Source organism: Gopherus flavomarginatus, chromosome 7 (genome assembly GCF_025201925.1).
Source record: "Gopherus flavomarginatus isolate rGopFla2 chromosome 7, rGopFla2.mat.asm, whole genome shotgun sequence".
NCBI lineage: Eukaryota > Metazoa > Chordata > Testudines > Testudinidae > Gopherus > Gopherus flavomarginatus.
In genome coordinates this window covers 91,909,979-91,932,718 of record NC_066623.1, presented here as the reverse complement: position 1 = coordinate 91,932,718, position 22,740 = coordinate 91,909,979, and the positions used below count along the sequence as shown (strand labels likewise).

General features: G+C 43.2%; 1 protein-coding gene across 1 annotated transcript in view; it reads left to right on the top strand.

The window, feature by feature from the left end:
• Positions 1-22,740, top strand: part of AK5 (adenylate kinase 5) — a 149,878-nt gene that overhangs the window by 107,183 nt on the left and 19,955 nt on the right. Inside the window, exons 9-12 of the mRNA XM_050961884.1 lie at positions 1,548-1,590; positions 2,482-2,526; positions 17,040-17,203; positions 19,326-19,442. Of these exons, the coding sequence (XP_050817841.1) occupies positions 1,548-1,590; positions 2,482-2,526; positions 17,040-17,203; positions 19,326-19,442 (369 nt within the window). The remainder of the gene's footprint in view (positions 1-1,547; positions 1,591-2,481; positions 2,527-17,039; positions 17,204-19,325; positions 19,443-22,740) is intronic.

Below are 22,740 nucleotides of genomic sequence, written 5' to 3'. Positions count from 1 at the left end.
TGATAGGTCTAGAAAACATGACCTTTAATCGTTTTTGTTGCTCTTCTCTGGACTTTGTCCAATTTGTCCAAATCTTTCCTGATTATAAGGTGCCTATGTCGAACACTTAAAAATACTATAAAAATACTGTAAATCAAATAAGGAACAGTAGCCCCATGACACAGAATATTATTAAATAACCAGGCAGTGCAAAATAAGTAGTTAACCACATATTTCGCAACTCACTTCCCCCATACATTCTCCTCTAACAACATTTGCTGCTGCAGCAGCACTTGCAGTTTGTCCTGAAGGTCAACAGACCAAAGACAAAACCACTCGAAATCCACATTATATCTTTGAACATAAGAGCCTTTATTGTGGCCAGGAAGGTTCAGGGGCAGTCTGCATAACCATCCTTGCAGGAGCTCCCCTAGCTGTCCTTTTCCCCCAGGCATTTCCTTACCACTCACATCCCTATGTTTGTTGGGTTCAGAGTATGCATCATCTTTTCTGACCCTTCGTTCTATGGAAGGAGTTGTGACTGACATGTGTGGGCTGTGGAAGAGAAAGCACAAAGCTGTCCTTCTTTGTTGCTCCATGCCCCTCCATATAGGGGTCAGTCACAGTCACGTCGCTCTCCTTGGTTACAGGGAGTGCTCTCCTATTATTGCCCATGGTTTGTTGGAAAAATAATTTCCTGACCAGCTCTAGTCAGGAGCTGAGAACATGCAGCCAGAGGGTCTACCACAAGTTGGCATAAAATGGATGTAGCATGCTCCAGAACTGAGGACTACAGCTAAGGACAACTTTTTTCCTGGCTGGGTCTAGTGAGTCTGCCAGAGAACCTCGGAACTTGTTTCCGCTACATATACAAACCACATATTTTACAAAAAACATACACACTTGCCAAACTTCATGTTCATCTGACCATTTTGGCAGAGGAGACTTCTCCTGAGAGCCCAAACAATTCCCAAATGGGCAAGAGAGGTCACTGCAGAGTCACGCAAGGTAGCTTTCTTCTCCCTCATGGTGCCATCAAAGCATGCTCAGTTCCTACTATCTCAGGAGAGAGTGTCATAGTTCAAGTCCTGAACTCCAGTTTCCTGAGAGTTAGTGCAATACATTGCGAGGGGCAATATGTTAATTTCGTTTTTCTAACACATACTTTGCACACTACAACTCATTCTATTGTTACTTATCACATGGTTGACCTGGAAACATGTCCACCATTTACTGTTGGAAGCTATTTAGTATGCATACTAGCAGCCTCTGAAATACTTAGCCACTGTGTGGCTTAACACTATAATAGGCTAGTCTTTGCAACAATTACTGCATGGGCCAATATCTATCAACGTGAACTACCTTGGATTTCCTGCATGCATGCTCTGCAGGGAGAAATAAAGCTACATGAATAGAGTTCCTTTGTAGCCATTGTTACTGTATATTTGAATAGGCACAAAAATCGCAAAATCATCTTTCACATGGGTAGTTTTAATATCCACAGGTACGTGAAGAACACATAAATTATGCAATAACAATTTAAAAAATGTCAATTCCTTAATTAACAGGTAGATGACCAATCAAATTTCTCTGGATATGAGAACGCAGGCGGTGAGTTTCTTCTTAAGTATAGACTAATGTATTCATTATGATACTTTTAGTTCCCCCCTTAGTATAATCAAGTACATGATAAGTGTATTATATTGCATCCAGATTCTTTTTTTTTTTTTTTAAGAGGTATGCATTTCAGATACTGATGGAAAGCACCTTTGATTGTGTGACAGTATGTCGGAGAGTTACTTCAATTCCCATTCAACCCATTGGACCCAGACTTATTTAGAAGTCTTACTATTAAGCCAAAAATAGCTTTCAGAATTTTGCAAACAGTTATTAAGAGCTGATGTAAGGTGTGACTTGGCAGGATTCTAAGAGCAGCCTGAGGGTTAATGAACACGTTCAGCTAGTGATATCCCATAATTAGAAATGTGCAAGTCAGAGATGAGTTGCTTTTAGTCTGGCTGAATTTAAGATTAAATTTCCTTTAATGTGGAGCACTGAATGCAAAAACCTAAAAGGATATGGAAATTGTAATATATGAACTTTAATCAAATCATACTTTTAGAATAAAAGCAAAAAAAAGCAAAGAAACATGGTGGGTCATGATGCATATTATTCTGATCTCAAGAGCAGTTTGATTCTTTTTAGTTATTATGATTTTGCCTCTTTTTGCTAGGGTGTGCATATGAAAGGGCTGTCATTGTTTCCTTGTAAGATATATTTTTGTCACTTCTGCAGTGACAGCTACAAAACTGGGACATAAGTGAGCTTGTGAATAACAGTTCATTTCAGAATAAAGAACATTCTAGTAGAAAACAAAAGCTACATTAAATCAAAAAGCTACCTTGAAAACCTTGCTATGTGTTATATAACGGTATATAGAAAGAACAGATGATTAAAATCAGTAGTTGCTGCCAATAAAACAAAGATTTTATTTTTATTTAGATTTTACAGAAGATCTAAGGAAATCTAACATCATTTTTGTAGTTGGTAAGTAAGATCCTTAATATAACTGTTCCATTTGCAGCTGTTAACAATGGGTCGTACAGTTTTGATTGTTAATGTAGGTGAAAGACTGAAAGTGTGGGGAGAAACACTGACTGACAAGCTGCACTTGGTGCTCCTCAAAATCTGGCACACCGAAGGAATCCCCGCTTACTTACGTAATGCTGACATCATCACCATTTTCAAAAAGGGAGACGGAGCTGACTGTGGCAACTATGGAGGCATTGCCCTCCTCTCCATCGCTGGGAAAATCCTGGCTAGAATCTTACTGAATCGCCTGCTCCCTCTTGCAGAGGAAGTACTTCCAGAGTCCCAATGCGGCTTCAGACCAACACAAGGCACCACCGACATGATTTTTGCAGCCAGGCAGATCCAGGAAAAATGTCAACACTACCACCAGGAGCTTAATATGGCCTTTATTGATCTGACCAAAGCCTTTGACTGTCAACCATAAGGCTCTGTGGAAAATCATGTCAAAGTTTGGCTGCACAAGCAAATTTATCATCATTGTAAGACTCCTCCATGACCAGATGACTGTCTCCAGGGCTGGGCTCCAGCTTTTTTGCTGTCCCAAGCGGCAGGGGGGCGGGGGGAGATAAAGCCACGATCAGCGGCACTTCGGCGGCAGCTCTACTGCTCTGCTTCATTCTTCAGCGGCAATTCAGCTGCCAGTCCTTCCCTCTGAGAGGGCCTGAGGGACCCGCCACTGAATTGCCGCAAAAAACCCGGACGTGCTGCCCCTTTCCATTGGCCGCCCCAAGCACCTGCTTCCTGCGCTGGTGCCTGCAGCCGGTCCTGACTGCCTCCATCCTGTGCGGTGGTTCTACCTGTGAGTCCTTTGTCATCCGAACTGGTGTAAAACAAGGCTGTGTACTGTCACCCATCCTTTTCTCCATTTTCTTAGCAGCTATGAAAACATTAACCCAAAACTGCCTACCACAGGCCACTAGCATTCAATATCGGATTGACAGCAACCTCTTCAACCTTTCTCATCTCTGTGCCAGAACTAAAGTAATATCGGTGACAATAACCAAATTCCGGTATGCAGATAATTGTTAGTCCCTCTGGGGAACATGCATACACCTGTGCACTTGTGATTGGAAATTTTAGCTAGCAGTGTCTGAGGGTCCAAACCTGTGCACCATACATCCTTGTGCTCTGGTGCAAGGTTATATAGGGAGATGTGAACCTACTTTCACTCAAGTTCCCACTCAGCCACCCTTGGCTCAAGACAGATCATAACAGTGTCTGCTGCTAGCTTTACAGCTCCTTCTTTGTGTTCTTTATGTTACTTTTCTTTAGCACACTTTGTCCCCCTCACTTGAACTCTTCTTTCTGCAGTCAGGGCTTCTGCCTTTGGCTGTTCCCTCGATGGAACAGGTTATGCCCAGCATTCCAGGCTTCAAGCCTTGTCAGATGAGCCACAGGTCTTTCTCCCTCAGCAACAGACATTCCAGCTGCCTCAGAGTCCCACATACAATCCAAATGCAAGGTCTGAACCAGCTTTAAAAAGCAGATCTGTCCAGACCCTTGCACCTCAGGGCAGACAGAAGCGCCTTCTCATGGAGTGCACCCTGTACGTCAGCCTCAGCCATTCAGGTCATTCCAATGCCTTCAGCCTCAATTAAAGATTGTGGGGCAGCTCTGGAATCAAATATTCCAAGAAAGAGTCCACATTACCTAGAGGAACTCCTATAAAAAGGGAAGTCATCTCCATGGCCAGAATTTAGGGAGATCTTGCATCCCAGTATGGGTACTGTTGAGGCTTGTGTGAGCCCCAGAACCCATCAAGACAAAGCCCATTTCATCCCATACCAAGGGATCTCTTGGAAAATCACAGCTGTTAGCACTGAAGTTGTTACTGGAAGATGAGCCCTCCAGACACAAAAAGAACTCTAAGGGACTCCTCTAAGAACCCTATATTGACCTCAGAATACTTCTCTTCAGGTTGTAGCCATAATAACTGTACCTCAGCAGTCTCCAGTACCTTTCTCCTCAGCTCACATACCTACAGGGCACAAGGACTGCATCTCCGTACCATCCCCAGCTTTGGTGGAACACTGCCCAGACTCCATGGTACCGATTAGGTTCCTTTTTCATGAGGACCTCTTGATCACAGAAGAACCAGATTCTTCCTCCTCAGGGGCACTGAGAGGGATCCCTCCTGGTACCATCCCACCTGTCAGCACTGAAGCTTTAGCATATAGCTCAGCCTCCCAAAGGTGCATTTCTTTGCAAAACTATCCAATGGAAACTGCAGACACTTGTGCTTGTGGTAGAGTCACAACCCAGTGGGGATACCCTCTTAGTCACCTGACATTACACCCTCCTCTGTGCCTACCCTCCAACACATGATCCTTAGGGTTCTAAATAGGAACAAGTGGTAGAAATTTTCATAGCTCCATGTTGGCCATGACAAGTCTGGCTCTCAAACCCGCTTTGCTTTTCCCTGTGAATGCCACTCTGATAATGGATCTCCTGACCCAAAACTTGGGCACCACAGCCCAACATTTCTGTATCTCAGAGCTTGGATCCTCAATGGTTCTTGGGCATAGAATTGGTTAAGACAGTACTTCTGGGCAGTAGGAAACCTGCCATGAAGAAAACCTACCTGCAGAAATGGAAGCATTTCCAGGTCAGGCATGCTCATCGATCAATAACTCCTGTGGAAGGTCCACTCAGGCATTGTTGATGACATGCTGGACTTGAAATCACGAAGTTTGTTGTGTAGCTCTGTTAAAGTACATCTAGCGATCATTATGGGATTTCACCCTCCTATCCACAGATTGTTTTTGTACACTGTACCAGTCAGGTTACCTCAAAGGTTTGTCTAATTTGTTTCCATAAATCAAAGAGCCTGCCCCTCCTTGAGATCTTAACCTGGTTCTTAATGCACAGGTAAGTAACCTCTCTATTTGCATATTAATTCTTGTAAATTAAAACCATGAAATCTGAAATAAAGCCATGCAAATTAAGGTTTTGCAAAGATCAGAAGACCACATTTCTATACTACAGGTTTTTTAAGCCCCATTTTTGTACTAAATATGAATAGACCCAGCTAATCACTAACCTGTATGTATATAAAAACCCTTGAAAAACTGAGACTGGACTATTACACCATTGCTATGATAATCCAGAACTTTCATAAAAGGAAAATGCGCAATGTTTTGCTTCATACTTTTTGAAAAACTGCAATCCTATGTCATACAGTTACACTTTTTCTCTCTTTCATTTCATTGAGAACTCATGTGTGGGTTTGTATAAAACACGGAACTGTGAAGTGATCTGTAACAAATTTCAGAAATTTTATGTTTGTGAGCTGTCCACGCTTAGACAACATTTTTCTCAAATTTATTCTTTATTTGGTTGTTTTATGAATAATTCTTGACTCTCTCTTATTTGCAAGTAGTTTATTTAAAATATTCAACATCTGAAATTGTAGCTGTCTTTCCAGGAGACATGCAGGCATATGATATGTTTCTTTTGCCTTATTGCATCAGCCTAGCTCTTAGAATCAGGTATTGTACCTGGCTAGATGAATTCGAAATTTCTTTTCCATGAAGCTCAAAAATTAGAGGAAAACACAAGTAAGCATAATGTTTAAGAAAGGCACCAGATTCTAACACGATGAGGTTAAGTATTTAGATAGACAGGCTGAAAAAGAGAAGCGTAACTGAGAGAAAAGTACAGATCAGTAAATATAGTTTATCACAGATCCTAGAGACTAAGGACAGGGATTGCAATACATCTGGGAAAAAACCATTAATTTGAAAAAAGTCACTCACCAACATGATTTCATAAGGCATAGCTTTTGTCTGACATATCCTGTGCCATTTTTTAAAGAGAAGCAGAAGGAAAGATGTAATGAAACAGGGAACTAATCTACTTAAATCGGCTCAATCCTGCTGATCTCCAACTTGTGGGTATAGCCCACTAAGAAGTTGCTGTCTTAGTTCAGATAGGCAGGTGAAGGACATGTTTTTCTAGATATTACCACTGTTTGCTAGTCTGTTGGCCAAATCACAACACATGATCCTCTTTTTTTAAAAGTATATTTTTCAGTAAATTGCTTTTCAGAGAATCAAGGACCAGGCAGGCACCATTGAAGTTTCCCCATGCAATCACCATTATGCACCTCATTCAGGGCGGCGCTACCATTTATGTGACCTAGGCAATGGCCTAGGGCGCCAGAATTTTTGGGGGGCGCTATTTTGCCGGGGGGGGCGGTACGCGGGTCCGGTGGACTTACCGCAGTTATGCCGGCGGACGGTCCGCTGCTGGAAAGGCTCCAGTGGAGCTGCCACAGTGATGCTGGCAGGCGGTCTGCTGGTCTAAAGGCTTTAGACCAGCAGACCGCCCGCCAGCATCACTGTGGCAGCTCCACCGGAGCCTTTCCAGCAGCGGACCGTCCGCCGGCATCACTGTGGTAGGTCCACCGGGGCCCCGGGGGGCAGTGAAATGGCTGTCTGCCTAAGGCATCAGAAACCCTGGCGCCGCTCCTTCTTATGTCTGGCATCCTATGCTGCTTTGTGCCAGTGTAACAGAAGTGAAGAGTTCTGCGTAGCCTTGACAGCATTATTCTATGGGATTTGTAAGTGATCTTCTTGTGATGCCACCATGTTGTCATAGAAGAAGATTCCAATATATAGGTCCTATTTATCTTCCTCGGAGCACTGATATTTAAACTGCCTTGGCTGCCTGTATGAGTACATCTTTCATGGGAACAGTGGGTGTTTCTCAAAGGCAATATCTGATCTCTGCAGACAAAGAAACACTGGCTGCTGTTATTTATTTCCTTGGACTAATGCACAGAGGGCTCAGTTCTACAGACATTCACAAGAGTAGTGCAGCTGAGGTCAATATCAGTACTTACACAGGGAAGAGTCACTGTATGAGTGTTTGCAGGATTACAGCCTAGCAGCCCAGTCCAATCCCTGCTGAAGACAATGGGAGTCTTTAGAATGACTTCACAGGGAGTTCAACTGAGCCCTTAAAAGTATTGTAAAGGAACTAGAAGCTGTAACAGCATATGCAAAAATTCTGCTCTTCCCAGTGAGAAGGACAGAAGGACTCCTACTACCCCAATTGCCTTCAGGGAAGAAATCTGGACTTGCCAAGCCACTTCTAAGAAGGACTTTTTAAAAAATAGTGTTTTAATTGTTTACATAATAATTGAAGTAAATATGCACATCTGCTGTTGAAACACTGTTTATGAGATTAAAAAAATCACTAACAAATCTAATTTCTCTCAAACGTCTCTAGTAAGGGAACGAAAACATGGACTGATTAGCAAAGATTTACATGCAGGTTAGAGTAGGAATTAATTGGAAATGCAGTGAAGACAAATTAATTAGACAACGACATCAATGTTTTATCCAGACAATGAAAGCAAAGATGTAGAATCAGAAAGGAAAATGAGAGACATAACAGCAGGGTAATGGACTATGACAAGATCAATTCATTGAATTTAGAAATACAAGCTGAAGAGACAATCATGAAATTAGCTATAACCAAATAAATTAGCAAAACATGAGATTTTTTTGGATGCTAGTATTTTACATTTTTGTAATAATTGCCAATGACTCAAATTGACTATATTTCAGCTGCACACAGTAGTGAGCACTCTCACAGTCTTGAACAATGAAAATCTAGTGGATAGCTTTTAACCAATTTAACTTACTTGATAGCCTAACACCACATCTAAAAAAAACAGCACTCATACTGACTTCATGGTTGCATGCACCAGACATCCTCACCTTCTGCCAGAATTTGATACAATAGGTGACAGAGACAATCCCCACTCTAATCAATGAGAATATATGTCCATTGGCTTCATTAGAGTCTGGATCAGATGCTAGGCACTCAGCTGTATCTAAAGATTAATTCGTTTCCTGGCTAGCAAAATACTAAAAGTGTGTTTGTGGGCAAACTGGATCTAAAATGAGATTAAAGATGAATATGCTGTTTTGTAGGCATTTCCCCCATATATGGCATAGCCCTTCCCTCTGACAGTTGCTTAATAGTTTATATTAAATAACTATTTCAGGACTAATGTGTGGCAGGCTTGACCATTTAAATGATCCTATCAAATTGACCCCTCTGTGACAATCAGTGCCTACAATGAGTGCAGGGCTGAAGACAGTTTAACTACAAGCATAAACAGAACCAGAAGTGGCTCAAGAAGCTTTCTGATTGGTACTGGAAATAGTTGGTGCCACTTAACACTTAAGGAATTCTTAGCATGGTTCAGCTGCACCCATTGGCCTTGGCTGTACTGGCAACATTTACCAAAGAAAAATAATATGGTAAAGTGTTGAAAATGCTAAATAGCAAGATTTTATTCATACCAGATATTTCAGGATTTTAATTCCTCAGTTTCTGACAGATCAGCTCAACAGGGCTAAGTAGTCCTTCTTCAGCTACCTGTTTTCATGGTGTCTCTCTCTCTCTCACTCACTCACTCACACACTTTTTCCCACTACATGTACCTTTAATCCTCTATGTCCAAACAGAGCAGAACATAGCACAGGTGTACCACAGGAGGAGCCTGTCACACATCTACTCTCCTCAACCCAGCTTACCTTCAGCGCTTTCCCTCTACTTCATGTTCCTCCCCGTGAGATGTCCTCCCAGTTACTGAGTCTCATTAGCTCAGCAGTTATGACCAACTGTCAGTAATCTCCACTACTAATAGACTGATGAGCTCCAATTCAGCCCATAGCCATCTTGGTGCTGTAGCAACTTCAGTGACCAGGATGCTACAGCAAACACTCTGTCCAAGTAGCCATACCTAAAACCATTGCAGGTGCCAGAGCTAGAAGATGATGGTTGTTGCTTTCTGCAGTACTCCATGGGAACTACTCCCCTACAATCATCCTGATTAAGCACTGAATATCCCTTTAGCATTTCCAGAAAGCACATGAAGATTATTTTCTGTTTTCAACCAAGATGATCTTTAATACACAGGATTTCAGTGAGTGGCTTAAAAGTTCTGGAATTTAACAACTTTTTTTTTAACTTGCCTTCTGGTTTCTGAGATTTTAGGATATACTCAGGTCACATTTTCAAGCTTTTCTCCACAATGGAAGGGCTAGGAAAATAGATGAAAGGCAAGATTCGCACACTCACTTGACTCCAAAGCTGGAACTTTAAATAAAATATCACATATCGTGAAACTCTCAATAAAGCCCTAAGAGTTTGCAACACTGAAGTGTCCTTAAGACATCTCACTTACTGATGCATTACTTTCTCTCTAAGAGGCTCTGGTATACTACGTTACAGATTCACTGTTTGTATCACACACCCGATAGAGCACAGAATGTTTGTTCCCAAGATTAACCTTTCAGAGAGATGCAATGGCTTTATTTCAGTAGGGGGGGGGGCTGTCAAGTGATTAAAAAAAAATTAATCACGCTGTTAATAATAGAATACCATTTATTTAAATATTTTTGGATGTTTTCTACATTTTCAGATATATTGATTTCAATTACAACACAGAATACAAAGTATACAGTGAAATATTTGCGATGTAAAAAACAAAAGAAATAGCATTTTTCAATTCACCTAATACAAGTGCTGTCGTGCAATCTCTTTATCATGAAATTTGAACTTACAAGTGTAGAATTATGCACAAAAAATAACTGCACTCAAAAATAAAACAATGTAAAACTTCATAGCCTACAAGCCCATTCAGTCCTACTTCAGCCAATCGCTCAGACAAACAAGTTTGGTTACAATTTGCAGGAGATAATGTGGCCCGCTTCTTGTTTACAATGTCACCTGAAAGTGAAAACAGGTGTTCACATGGCACTGTTGTAGCTGGTGTCGCAAGATATTTATGTGCTAGATTTGCTAAAGATTCAGATATCCCTTCATGCTTCAACTACCATTCCAGGGGACATACGTCCATGCTGATGACAGGTTCTGCTCGATAACAATCCAAAACAGAGCGAACTGACATTTTCATTTTCATCATCTGAGTCAGATGCCACCAGTAGAAGGTTGATTTATTTTTTTGGTGGTTCAGTTCTGTAGTTTCTGCATCTGAGTGTTGCTCTTTTAAGACATCTGGGAGCATGCTCCACATCTCATCCCTCTCAGATTTTGGAAGGCACTTCAGATTTTTAAACCTTGGGTTGAGTGCTGTAGCTATTTTTAGGAATCTCACATTGGTACCTTCTTTGCATTTTGTCAAATCTTCTGTGAAAGTGTTCTTAAAACAAACATGTGCTGCGATATCATCCAAGACTACTGTAAAATGAAACATATGACAGAATGTGGGTAAAACAGAAGAGGAGACATACAATTCTCCCCAAGGAGTTCAGTCACAAATTTAATGAGCACATTATTTTTTTAATGAGCATCATCAGCATGAAAGCACGTCCTCTGTAATGGTGCCCAAAGCATGAGGGGCCATATGAATGTTAAGCATATCTGGCAAGTAAATACCTTGCAACGCCGGCTACAAGAGTGCCATGTGAACGTCTGTTCTTATTTTCAGGTGACATTGTAAATAAGAAACGGGCAGCATTATCTCCCATAAATGTAAACAAACTTGTTTCTCTTAGCGATTGGCTGAACAAGAAGTGGGACCGAGTGGACTTGTAGACTCTAAAGTTTTAGGTAATTGCACTCAAAACCAAAACAATGTAACAAAAAAATCTACATTTGTTAGTTATACTTTCAGAATAAAGAGATTGTACTACAGTACTTGTATGAGGTGAATTGAAAAATATTATTTCTTTTGTTTACCATTTTTACAGTGCAAATATTTGTAATAAAAAATAATATAAGGTGATCACTGTACACTTTATATTCTGTGTTGTAATAGAAATCAATATATATGAAAATATAGAAAAACATCCAAAAATATTTTATAAATTTCAGTTGGTATTCTGTTGTTTAACAGTGTGATTAATCTTGGTTAATTTTTTTAATCACAGTTCATTTTTTAGTTAATCACATAAGTTAACTGCAATTAATCGACAGCCCTAATATATTTATAAATATATAGTACCATTTATATTATAAAAAATTAAAAGCTTGAATACACAAAAGGTTAGTGTATTGGCAGATGCAACTCAGACAACTGATACCTCAAAGTGCATTGATAGCCAGATGATTCCTTTCTAATCACTGAGATGGCTTAAGGTTTTATTAGCATCAGTCCTGAGCTGCACCATCCATTAAGAATATTCATTTTCTATTTTGATCAGTGTGAATCTGCTCTCTCACTAAAGGAGATTCACATTTCCAACACAGATGGGTGATGGATAAATAGAACATCAGCTAGCTAGGAGAGCCAGAGAAAATGTTCCTGTTTGTAATTAACAATGTTTTAAAGAAATCTAAGTGTCTCTAGCCTAATGATTTCCCCTGTATTATTTTTACTGATTGCATACACATAGCTGGAAGGATGGTCTTGTAGTTTGATTTAGACCAGTGGTTCCCAAACTTGTTCTGCCGCTTGTGCAGGGAAAGCCCCTGGCGGGCCAGGCTGGTTTGTTTACCTGCTACGTCCGCAGGTTCGGCCGATCACGGCTCCCAGTGGCCGCGGTTCACTGCTCCAGGCCCATGGGAGCTGCTGGAAGCGGCACAAGCCAAGGGACACACTGGCTGCCACTTCCACTGATTGGGAACCACTGATTTAGACACCGGACTGAGACTTGGAAGGACTGGCCTTCTGTTGTATGTTCTGCCGCAGACTTGCAATGCGATCTTGGATAGCTCACTTAATCCCTCTGTGCCTTGGATTCCATATCCATGAAGCAAAGTAGTAATATTAGCCTGCCTCAAAAGTGTGTTGCAAAGGTAAATAAATTAATTTATGAGGTGATCAGATAATACAGTGGAAGGGGCCATAGCAATAGACACTCATTTATTTTTAAAAGTGTTAAATTACGAGAGAAGCTTAGAAGAATCTTATTCTTATCCACAACCTTTGTTCAATGTAACAATTGGTACAAAATAGCTTTAAAAGAAGAGTGATAAGTATTAAATGACATATCGCTCCAAGCATTGGTAAAAAGTTTTAATAACTTCATAAGCACTCTCTGTACTGTATTAGTTGGAAGGAAGAAATATTCTCCTGAAACAATATCATTTAAACAAAACACAAACATAGCAATATAGTCTCTTTCTGCACTTTTTTTTTGTGTACAAGCTAAAAGCAATAAACTCAAAACAGAAAAATATAAACCATACAAGACAGCATTTTTTATTCCTTCTGGTCCATATCATCCACTCGCCATTAAGCATTAACCAGTCCCATTTTCTTTCTGGTACTGAACCTAACGGGAGTCAGCTGTGCCCAGTGAAGGTCAGCTTTGTCTAATTAGCTCATAGCTGAGAGCACCTCCCTCAGTGGATCTTGATTCATTGCTGGCATTTAACCCACCAAAGTCCAGCCCTTAGTCCAGCTCAGCAGTGTCCTACCTTTGCTCTTGTCCATGGCTTATTACTCTGATTTTACAACTAACACTCATCTAACAGCATGTATATTCATACTGGCACATCATGAAGTAAACATAATTCTCTCATCTAGTCTTTCGATCACAGGTAGGTTTATGATAATAAGCCTTCTGGACCAGCAGCCAAAAGTGTGGGTATTCCTAAGAAGAATATTAGAAGTGAACTCTCCCTACTCTTTGCATTGGTTGGTTTAGATTTGTAAACTCTCATTGTTGGACCTTGCATTGAGTGTTATACAATATGCAGGGATGTTCATCTGCAACCTCCCAAAACTCCTCAGCTAGAGAGACCAGGGTTTAGCAAATCAGGCAATGGGGACAGAGCATTCTGACCAGTGAGATGAAAAAAGTGGAACTCCACCACGTGGCCCCACCTGCTCCTAGGCTTGTTAGGAGGAAGTAGTTTCTGCACCTCCAAGAGTAAAGGGACTGTGACTGACCCTTGAGTTGAATGCTGGAAGCTTCCTTCCTTCCTCCTTCTCCCTGTGTACATGTACAAAGGCAAGACACAGGCTAGCCCTAAATGTAAATATTTACTCCAATTTTTTTTTAATTACTATGTTACTTTGTTACAAAGGGACAGTTTCTAATATAAAAAGCTACATCCTGCGGTCTTTGCACCTTCACTCGTGACTTGCATCTCTTCATTCTGAGTCCAGTTCTGTGAGGTGCTTAGTGGCCTCATTCCCATTAAAAAAATGAGGTTCAGGCTGTGAGGCTCCTCCTCATGTGGAGTGAGGAGGTGAGGCTACTGTGCCTAATGCACTGGCCAGGATTCTGTGGGGATAGCTGGCTCATATTTACCACTGAACCCTCATCTGTAGCTGGTACCCAGATACCTAGGTCTGGATCCACAGTGTACTGAGTTGCCTTAATCCCAGTTTTAGATTACTAAATCCCATTTTTAGGCACTACTGTAAACCCTGCTCAGCAGCTGCCCCACAGGCTCCAACTTTCTAAAATGTCGGGGGGTGCTCGCCCCCTGGCTCTGCCCCAGCTGCGCTGCTGGCAAGTGCTGGGGGGGGGCGGTTCCATGCTACCCCTCAAGGCTGGGAGCCAGGGGAGCAGAGCAGAGTGGGCTGGGGGAGCGGGGAAACCGCCTCCCCCAGCCCTCTCCCTGTGGAGGCCTGGGGCCAGCCCCCCACCCCAGAGGCCTAGGGCCCCACACAGCACCCCCATGGCTAGGGATGGCTAGGGATGGCCTTGCCCAGAACACCCATAGAGTCAGCACCTATGAACTGCCTAATCGTGTACATGCCTAGACTCACTCAGCACCTAAGTTTTTGCAGTAAAAATTTCCTAGATGCTTACATTTCTGCCTCTGGGCCTGCACACTGCCACCTCACACAAGGCATCTGGATGCCTATCTTTCTAAAGGGAAAAAAAAGAGGTTATCCCAAAGACTAACCCTTTCCCCAAAAACATTCTCAGTGAAGATGCAGCGCCTGATTCTTTGGTTGTATGTTAACAATGTTCATTGCGACTCTAATAAAAGGCGCTGCGTTTATATAAGACAAATGCATTCTTTTGTCACTGTTACATTATGGCCTAATTTCTGTTCTCAGTTACACCACTGTAATGCCACTGAACGATATCTGTTTGGGCAGCATTTTCTTACAACTCAATGTGAAGGCCTGGAACATGGATACTTTTGCTCCTGAAGGGGATTGATGGCTAAATTCATGAGTGTGTCAGCCCATATTTATTGACTAAAGCAATCAAGAAAGAAAAATGGATGAAACTTGGACTCAGTCATATAGTGGAGTAGTATGCATAGTATTTGGATATTAGAGTTGACAGTGTTGATTGCCAACCTCAAACATTCAAAAATTATCAGTCAGACACCCAAATCATGAGGTTTACTTTTAATTATTAGACTGTGGTTTTGGGCTGTCTTGATTTTTGAACTCTCCCTTGCCCCCGTGTGACAATGACAGTGTTACTAGCTCTCCCAAATGTACAGAGTAATACAATTTTTTTGGTGCCTACTGCTGATGCTCTCACCCTGGAAGATCCAGCTGAGCTCAGTCTTGTATAAAATGTTGCCTGGTAATGGTGCTGCTGAGTTTCCAGCTTCTCCGTGAACCCAAATATACTAATTGAGCAATTCTGCCACCTCAGACCCATATCTGCCCATCTCACAGGCTGACAATTAAATTCATCCTACCTGCTCCCCCTCCACATCAATTCTGCTCCCTTCCTAGCATCATATAGGCTCCTTCCCCCACCCAACACACCTCTGCTCCTCCTGCAGCTCCAGCAGTTTTTCACCCGCCACCCAGGCTGGGGAGGGGCAGCTCTAGGGGTTCTTCATCCCCTCATCCCCTTCCCAGGCTGGTAGGATGCAGCTCTCAATGTTCTTTGCCCCTTCGCCCCCTTTTCAGGCTAGTGTTGCAGGGATGGGGAGGTGAGGGAGGAGCAGACTGACCCATTATTCACAGGTGGGAAGGGGGAAGCAGAGCTGTCCTGAGCCACTCGTCCCTTTCTGCTTCTTCCTCCTTCCTCCCTTCTTGTGACAATGGCAGTGGCTGCTCCCTCTCCTCACCTTGCCAACCCACAAATGTCTCTCAGCTCCTGAGAGGATGGGGTGGGGGAGCTCTGCCTACCTGCAGCAGCCCTGATTGGCTGCTCTTTCCCAAGAGGCAGGTCCTGGGGGAGCCAGATACTCAGGGTTTTCTCCAGGCAGGGATGAAAACTGTTTTAAGTCTGGAGTGTCTAGTGAGACTGACTCCAGAAGGGCTAAAGTCCTGGTGCCCCAAGGCTGGCACTGCACTCCGGTGGCCAACTCTCACAGTTTTTCCATGCGTGATGGGATTTTGGCTGGGCTGGAGCCCTTCTCCTGATGGCCTGAGAGGCTCCAGTGCTCTAACAAACTTGAAATCTGCCCAGGGAAAATCCCCCTCTGACTGGCTGGCTGTCCTCTGCCCTGCCTCCTAAGGTAGAGCAAGCAATCAAAGTTACTGCAGAAAGAGCTCCATCCCCCCACCCTCAGCTCCCAAAGCTATTCTCAGTTTCTCACAGAAAGAGAGGGGAGGAGGAAGGTGCAGGAAGAGGCCAGCAGCCTTCCTCTCCTGTCAGCAACAGCCCCAGTTCATCGGCTCCTCCTCCTTCCCTGCAATGCTCAGCCAGGGAAGGAGCAGTGGTGAGGCTGGGGGGCCTGGGCAGATGTGGGGGAAAGGGGAAGCTGGGAATTAAGTGCTGGGCAGGGGTCTGGTTGATGTGGCAATGAAAACTGCTGTAGCAGGAGCAAGTCACCTTTCCCAGTAAATCTGAGAGTGGACCGTACTAATGGACAGTACTAATTGTCATTCACACATCAGCGATGGGCAAGGAGAGTTCAAAAATCAAAAGACAGACCACAAAACACAATTTATTTCTGGCTTTCTTTAAACTCTCATGATTTGCTCTGGAGAACAAACCAGTATCTCCCAGCACTGAGGAGAATGAACAAAGCTTCCAGTTTAATCTGTCAGCCACTGGAATGGACAAACCACAAAAGAAACTGGCTCCCCCTCGGGAAGGGGCGAGCAGAATTTTCTGCTACCTATTAGAGCATCTCTGTACAAGAAAATGCCACCACTTCTTGTAGTGGGTGAGCCTTCAGGTCACAGTTAATTAGCTAAGAAATTCTATGCAGTATCTGCCTGGTAATTTACTGCCATTAAGTTACATTACTTATTCCAAGGGCCTCCACTGGTACACCAGTGTGAAATCAGTGTGAAAGGAGAATTTGTTAATGGCACTGAAAGTTAATGAAGAGAAAAAGGAACAACATATTTTAAGAGTTAAAATCCTCGATCAAGGGGCTTGCTCTCTTTTCAGCAGTGTTACTTAATGGTAATATGTTACCAGGCAGTTTCTGCACAGAATGCTTTAACTAACTAACTATGTACTTGAACGCCCAGTCAGTACAAGAACTCATGTTATTTTCATTACATTTGCCCAGCTGCAGTGATTAATAAAAAGGCCAATTGTTCAGCTCCCTGCAATTTCTGTTTCTAACTCTAGATTTTTTTCCCCCTCATGAAGGTGGCCCTGGCTCTGGCAAAGGAACCCAGTGTGAACAATTAGCACAGAAATATGGATTTACTCATCTGTCCACTGGTGACCTCCTCCAACGTGAATTAACATCATCATCAGAGAGGAGCAAACTGATCAAAGACATCATGGAATGTGGCGAACTGGTGCCTGGAGTAAGCTGTAGTTTCATTTGCAAAATAAAGGGGGCAGGGGATGTCCCTCAAAAAGTGTGGAAATAGGAAAGCAGCACTGGTATGTATTCCTGCCTGAGGGGAAGTAAGCCTAGAGCTTGACAGAGAGGATCCTTCATTCCCAGATATGTGGCATTTCTCTTTTTTCTGTATCCTGGTGACGTAGTTGTCCCTTCTCACACCATACCCATAAATTCCCTATGGTAGATTGATTATTAAACACAACGTGCCAGATTGCATGCTACACCTTGCAAGAGATGCAACACAGAAGTAGCAGCATAGGGAACTTTATGCCACTTTTACAGCTTCCAAATTCTGGGCTGGTGCCCGAGCTGGCATGGCCTTCAGTGCAAATTGGAGCATCCCTAGGAGCTCTTTTAATTTACATTAACTGCAATGGCTCCCTAAGGAACTGGCTGGCAGCCCAGAATAACTGAGCGCCAACTGATGGGGAATGTGAAGAGGTGTAGGGGCTGTTATTTCAGTCTCTGGCCAGGAAATTTCTCTGAACTACAATAATTTCCAGATGCAGGGTGGAGGGGTGGGAGAGGTCCCCCCACTTTACAGCATCTGAGCAGCATAAAGGGGTCAGGCTGCAGGCCAGAATCATGGACAATATGATGTGCAGCAAGTACAGTTAGATCAAGAGATGTGTGTGTTAATAAAAGGCATCAAGAAATGTCGCCCATAGGAAATTAAAAGGAGTACTGGGTCTAGCTCAGTGTTGTTATCTTCCCCAGTTTGTCTGGGGGGGGAGGCAAATTCTCTTGTCATTTACAGCAGGATACCACAACATTGCATTGACACAATGTGACACTATGTCAAAATACAATCAGATTATGAAGTGTCATTATAATGTCATAAAGTTTCATGGTCCACACAGTTCAGGGCAACTGCATCCATATTTTCCCTCAGTGATCGAGCAAGGGCACTCTCAGGTTTCCAGCTCCTCAGTTGTTGCCTTTCTGGTTGGGGACCAGTGTCTCTTTCCCTTCTGACTGGGGTATTTCCAGGCTGCACAGCTTCCTGCCTTCATTGTGTTCTTTCCAGCACAGACAGGTTGCCCACCAACACCTGCTTGCTTTTGTCATCAGAGATGGTTAGGTGTAATTGCTACAGTTATAAGTTACCACACAGCACTTCTTATGCAAGCCTGCTTTATTCTTAAGGTAAAAACACTACAGAGAAATCATATTAAAAACAATAAAAGAACCCACACAGATGCTAATAAACTTACCTGAATTAACCCTAACATGGATTCTGACACGAGCAGTTCTTCCGCTCCCCACCCTAGGGGATTCTTTGTGGTTACCAGTTCATCACAGCTTCATCTCAGAATAAGCACCCAGTTTTATGGGACCTCAGTAGGTCCAGTCCTTTCAACTCTATGCTAATAATTGGGATCCTCGTGGACTAGGACTCCTGTCCATTTGCAGGACCAGGAGGAAGGCCATCAGCCAGTTTAAAACCAGGCTAGTTATCCAAAAAACATTTCTTTGCTTGTTGGTTCCTGGAGAATCTGGTTTGAACTAGTATATACAGACCTTGGGGGGAGAGGGGTGTCGAAGGGCTGATAATGGAGGAATTACATTAGCATCCCCCTCCCAGATTGAGAAGGTGGATAGGGTACCATAGTAACACATACACAACTGCATTTTAATACAATGTACTCCAAATGTATTTCAGTACAGTTTAACTTCCTTCAGTAACGTTTATCTTAATTCCATAAGGTTTGTTCAGGCTATTACAGGATAGTGTCAGTCTGTCACAGTCCCCAGATAGATTTTGAGACTCAGATATGTCCCACAACAACAGCGCATCACAACAGGAAAGATCCTGGAAAACCCAGAACAGGTTTGTTCTCACCCTGGCTCTGGGTTTGTGTGACATATCTGTTCCTGGGGGAAAGCTATTCCTCCCCTATATCAAACTACCCTTTCCCTGGGCAGCTAGAGAAAAAAAAAGCCAGCTTTCAAAGGACCTGCTCGAAGCACAGCAGAGTTGTGGTAGTTCCTGAAGACATAAGATTAAAGGTCATGTGTAAAAACTGAGTCCTTTAAAGCAATATTTATTAGTAACCAAGAATTCTTTTTCTTCAATACAGGATATTGTTTTGGCGCTACTGAAGGAGGCCATGATTGCCAGTTTAGGAGACACAAAGGGATTTCTGATTGATGGGTATCCCAGGGACGTGAAACAGGGAGAAGAATTTGAATGCAAGGTGAACATCTAGTTATTTACCATTATTGCTGATATTAAAATGCAACTTGCATCTGACACACAAATCAGCTACTCAGGTCCCTAGTTTTGACAGATATGGCTCTTTATAAGCCACTGTTCCAACTTGTTGACTAAGAGAGTAGAGAGTTGCTATTGATCACTGGGGATCTGGAACGCCAGCAATACAGCAAATCCAGCTTACTCCCTCAAGTATATGGCCTCTGCAGTGCCAGAAGGAATAAAAATCAATTTTAGCCATTTAAGTTACATTAAATACAGACGAGAGCAATTCTGTTTAGTAAGATATTGCCATTTTGAGAGTCACTTTTCTCATTATAGCTACACTTTCAGTTTGCATGTGCTGCTACTGCATCTCTCATCAAAAGGCAATGTGGCATAACAGAATTTCAAGCACTGTTAGATGCATTATTAAACTCTCTCTTTAAGTTGAGTCAGAGCTCTCAGTGCCTGCAACCATTGTGCCTGAGCAAAGCACAGGCCAAATTATTGTGGTAGGCAGCATGCTGAAATACTCATAAAAGAGCATTTTGCAAGTTTTTGTATGGTAGTTTACAAAGATTAAGGAAGCTATTGATTTTTTCACTACGCACAAAGATCTACAGAGAAGTCTCAGTTATTGATTTCTCAGCCTGCAGAAAATATTCCATTCTCTCTAAATAAGTGCCTGAATTGAATTTGCACAAGATCACTAGCACAATGAAAAAGCAAAATAGGAGTGGCTGATTAGTTTATATCCTGGAGGAAAATAATAATTATGTATTCCATTATATTGCACCTTCACTCTACATATTCTCTTGTAACTCATTTAAAATATTGTAAAGACTTATTGAGTTATCAGTGGACCTTTAGTTGCTTTATATAGATTCTGTTCACTACAAAAGAGTCACAAAAGCCACAGGAGGTGGGAGAAATGGCTTCAACACCGAGTCAAGATAATTAGCAATAAAGTTGGCCAGGTCAGAGATTCATTTTTGGTCCATTAGTGCCTTCCTGTGCACAAAATTAAGTAATTCTCCCATGTCTCTTTCCAATAGCATGTGCCAGTTTAACAAAGGGACTCCCACAGAAATGTTCCCTCTCTGCCTCTGATAAACGCTACATATATTTGCATGTCTTTGCAGAGTGCGGGGGGCAGGACTACAGAAACTCTGTATACAAGGGAGAAGGGGCGGGGGGCAGCACCACTGGACAAATAAACATATAGTGATTGCACTTATTGGAAGTGACTGTATCTGAAATAGGATCTGAATATGAAAACCCTTACTCAAATGAGTAGTTCTTTCTCATGCAAATAGAGTAATGAGTAGTGTAAGTAAGGAACATTCAACTGAGCAAAGGTTTTCAGGCTCAGGCTTCTACTCCGTACATTGATAGTTCAGCTGTGTTTGATCTGTGTAACTTGAAATGGTGTGAGAGGAGATGGGGGACGTAGCCTACCCTGAAAGATACTTAGAACAGACTGACATAAGGTGCAATCAGATTCATTCCAAAGGCTGCTAGTTTGGATTTTTTTTTTTTAAATATTCAGCAGATTCCCAAGAGGTAAAGTTCTCTGGCAGTAATAGTGGGAGGGGTTGACTCCATCAAAGGCAGGAAAGCCATCTCTTCAGTTTGGTGGCAAATTTTAATAAAAGCTTCCAAGAGCCATCTCTAGCACATCAAAGTTCTATTAGCGAAAGACAGAGGTAGTAATCATGATTCCTAAATTGAAATATTGATTCACAGACCAGAGAACCTTAATTATCAGAGGCCAGAACACTAGCCTTGTTGATGTCCCAGGCAGCTGTGAAAACTCAAAATACTTTATGGAAGTATTTAACACTGAATAGTCCAATTAACGCCCCATGGCACTGATCAGCACAGCTGATGTAATAGCTGCCAAGGGCAACTTCCAGCTGAGACAAGCTTAGCACAGCTCCTACAGACTTGCCCAAAGGGGAACTGCTTGGTAGTATTGAGCTGCCAACAGATCACCAAGGTCCCACTTCAAACCTCAGCCCTCTTAATGTGCAGAATGCACAGCCAGAGTCCAGTTACCTGATGAAGTGCCTTCAGTGGCCTAACTGAGTGAGTTCCACTCTCATATCTGGCCACCATTTAATTCACACCTCACTAGGGTGACCGCCATTTCAAAATGTTAAAACAGGAAGGATGCAGGAGCCCCCCTCTCCCTTCATGGTCCTAACCCCTCCCGCCCCATCTTCACCTGGAGGTCTTGCCCCCATGGCGAAACCAGAGCCAGGCAGTGGTAATAGCCGCCCAGGGAGCCCAGGCTGCTGTGAGGAGCCTCGGACCCTCCACCTGCCCTGGGTGGGGTGCCGGGTTGTACAAGAACAGCCCACAGCCCATGTCCCTGCCCCCTCCCATGTCTGTGCCACCCAGGGCAGGTGGAAGGTCCAAGGCTCCCCACAGCAGCCCAGACTCCCTGGGTGGCTCTTACTACTGCCCAGCTTCTGGCCTGGCCAGGAGTGGGGCCTCAGGGAGGAAGAGGAGGATCATGGGGTGGGGCCTCACCCTCATGGCAAGAGGGGACTAAGGCCCACCTCAGCCCCCCTACCAGGAGGAGACTGGCACCACCTCGGGCAGGCATGGAGTGGTGCAACAGGGAATCTGGGGCAAATGCTGACCTGGAGTCATTTGTACTGGGACTTGAAATGTACATTTCGGGACTGTCCTGCCCAATTAGGGACCGGTGGTCATCCTACACCTCACTGACAGTTTTGGAGAGCAAACACCCAGATGGTGTTAGCGGAAGTTAAGGGAAGGCCATGCTCAGAGGCCACCTACTGCATAGCACTGCTACAGGAGGGACATCTGAAGGATCCATATGAGCAGTGAGAGATGACAGCTAGAGACAGAAGATCAGATTCTGTACTGGATCTCCAAGAGACACAGCCCAGGGCAAGGGGGAACAAAGGTGGCTTTGGGCTGCTACAGGGGCTGAACTGGCCCTCAGTAACTTAGACAGTCCTGGAGGCTCCTAACCTGCTGCCAACTCTTTGTGCCTACTGCTTGAGGTACAAGCCAGAATGGCCTGAACAGTATGTGCCATGACCCAACTCAGTGCGTGCTCTTGGGGAGTTTTCCCTCAGCCCCTTGTGGGCTTTTTGCAGCCCCTATTCATTGCCAGAGCAGCATGTCGGAACTGGAGCAGGGGAAGGAATCCTTCCCAGAATTCCACAGATATTGTCTCCTAGATTAAGCTCTATGTCAGTGGTTCTCAAACTAGGGCCTCCTCTTGTTCAGGGAAAGCCCCTGGCGGGCCGGGCCAATTTGTT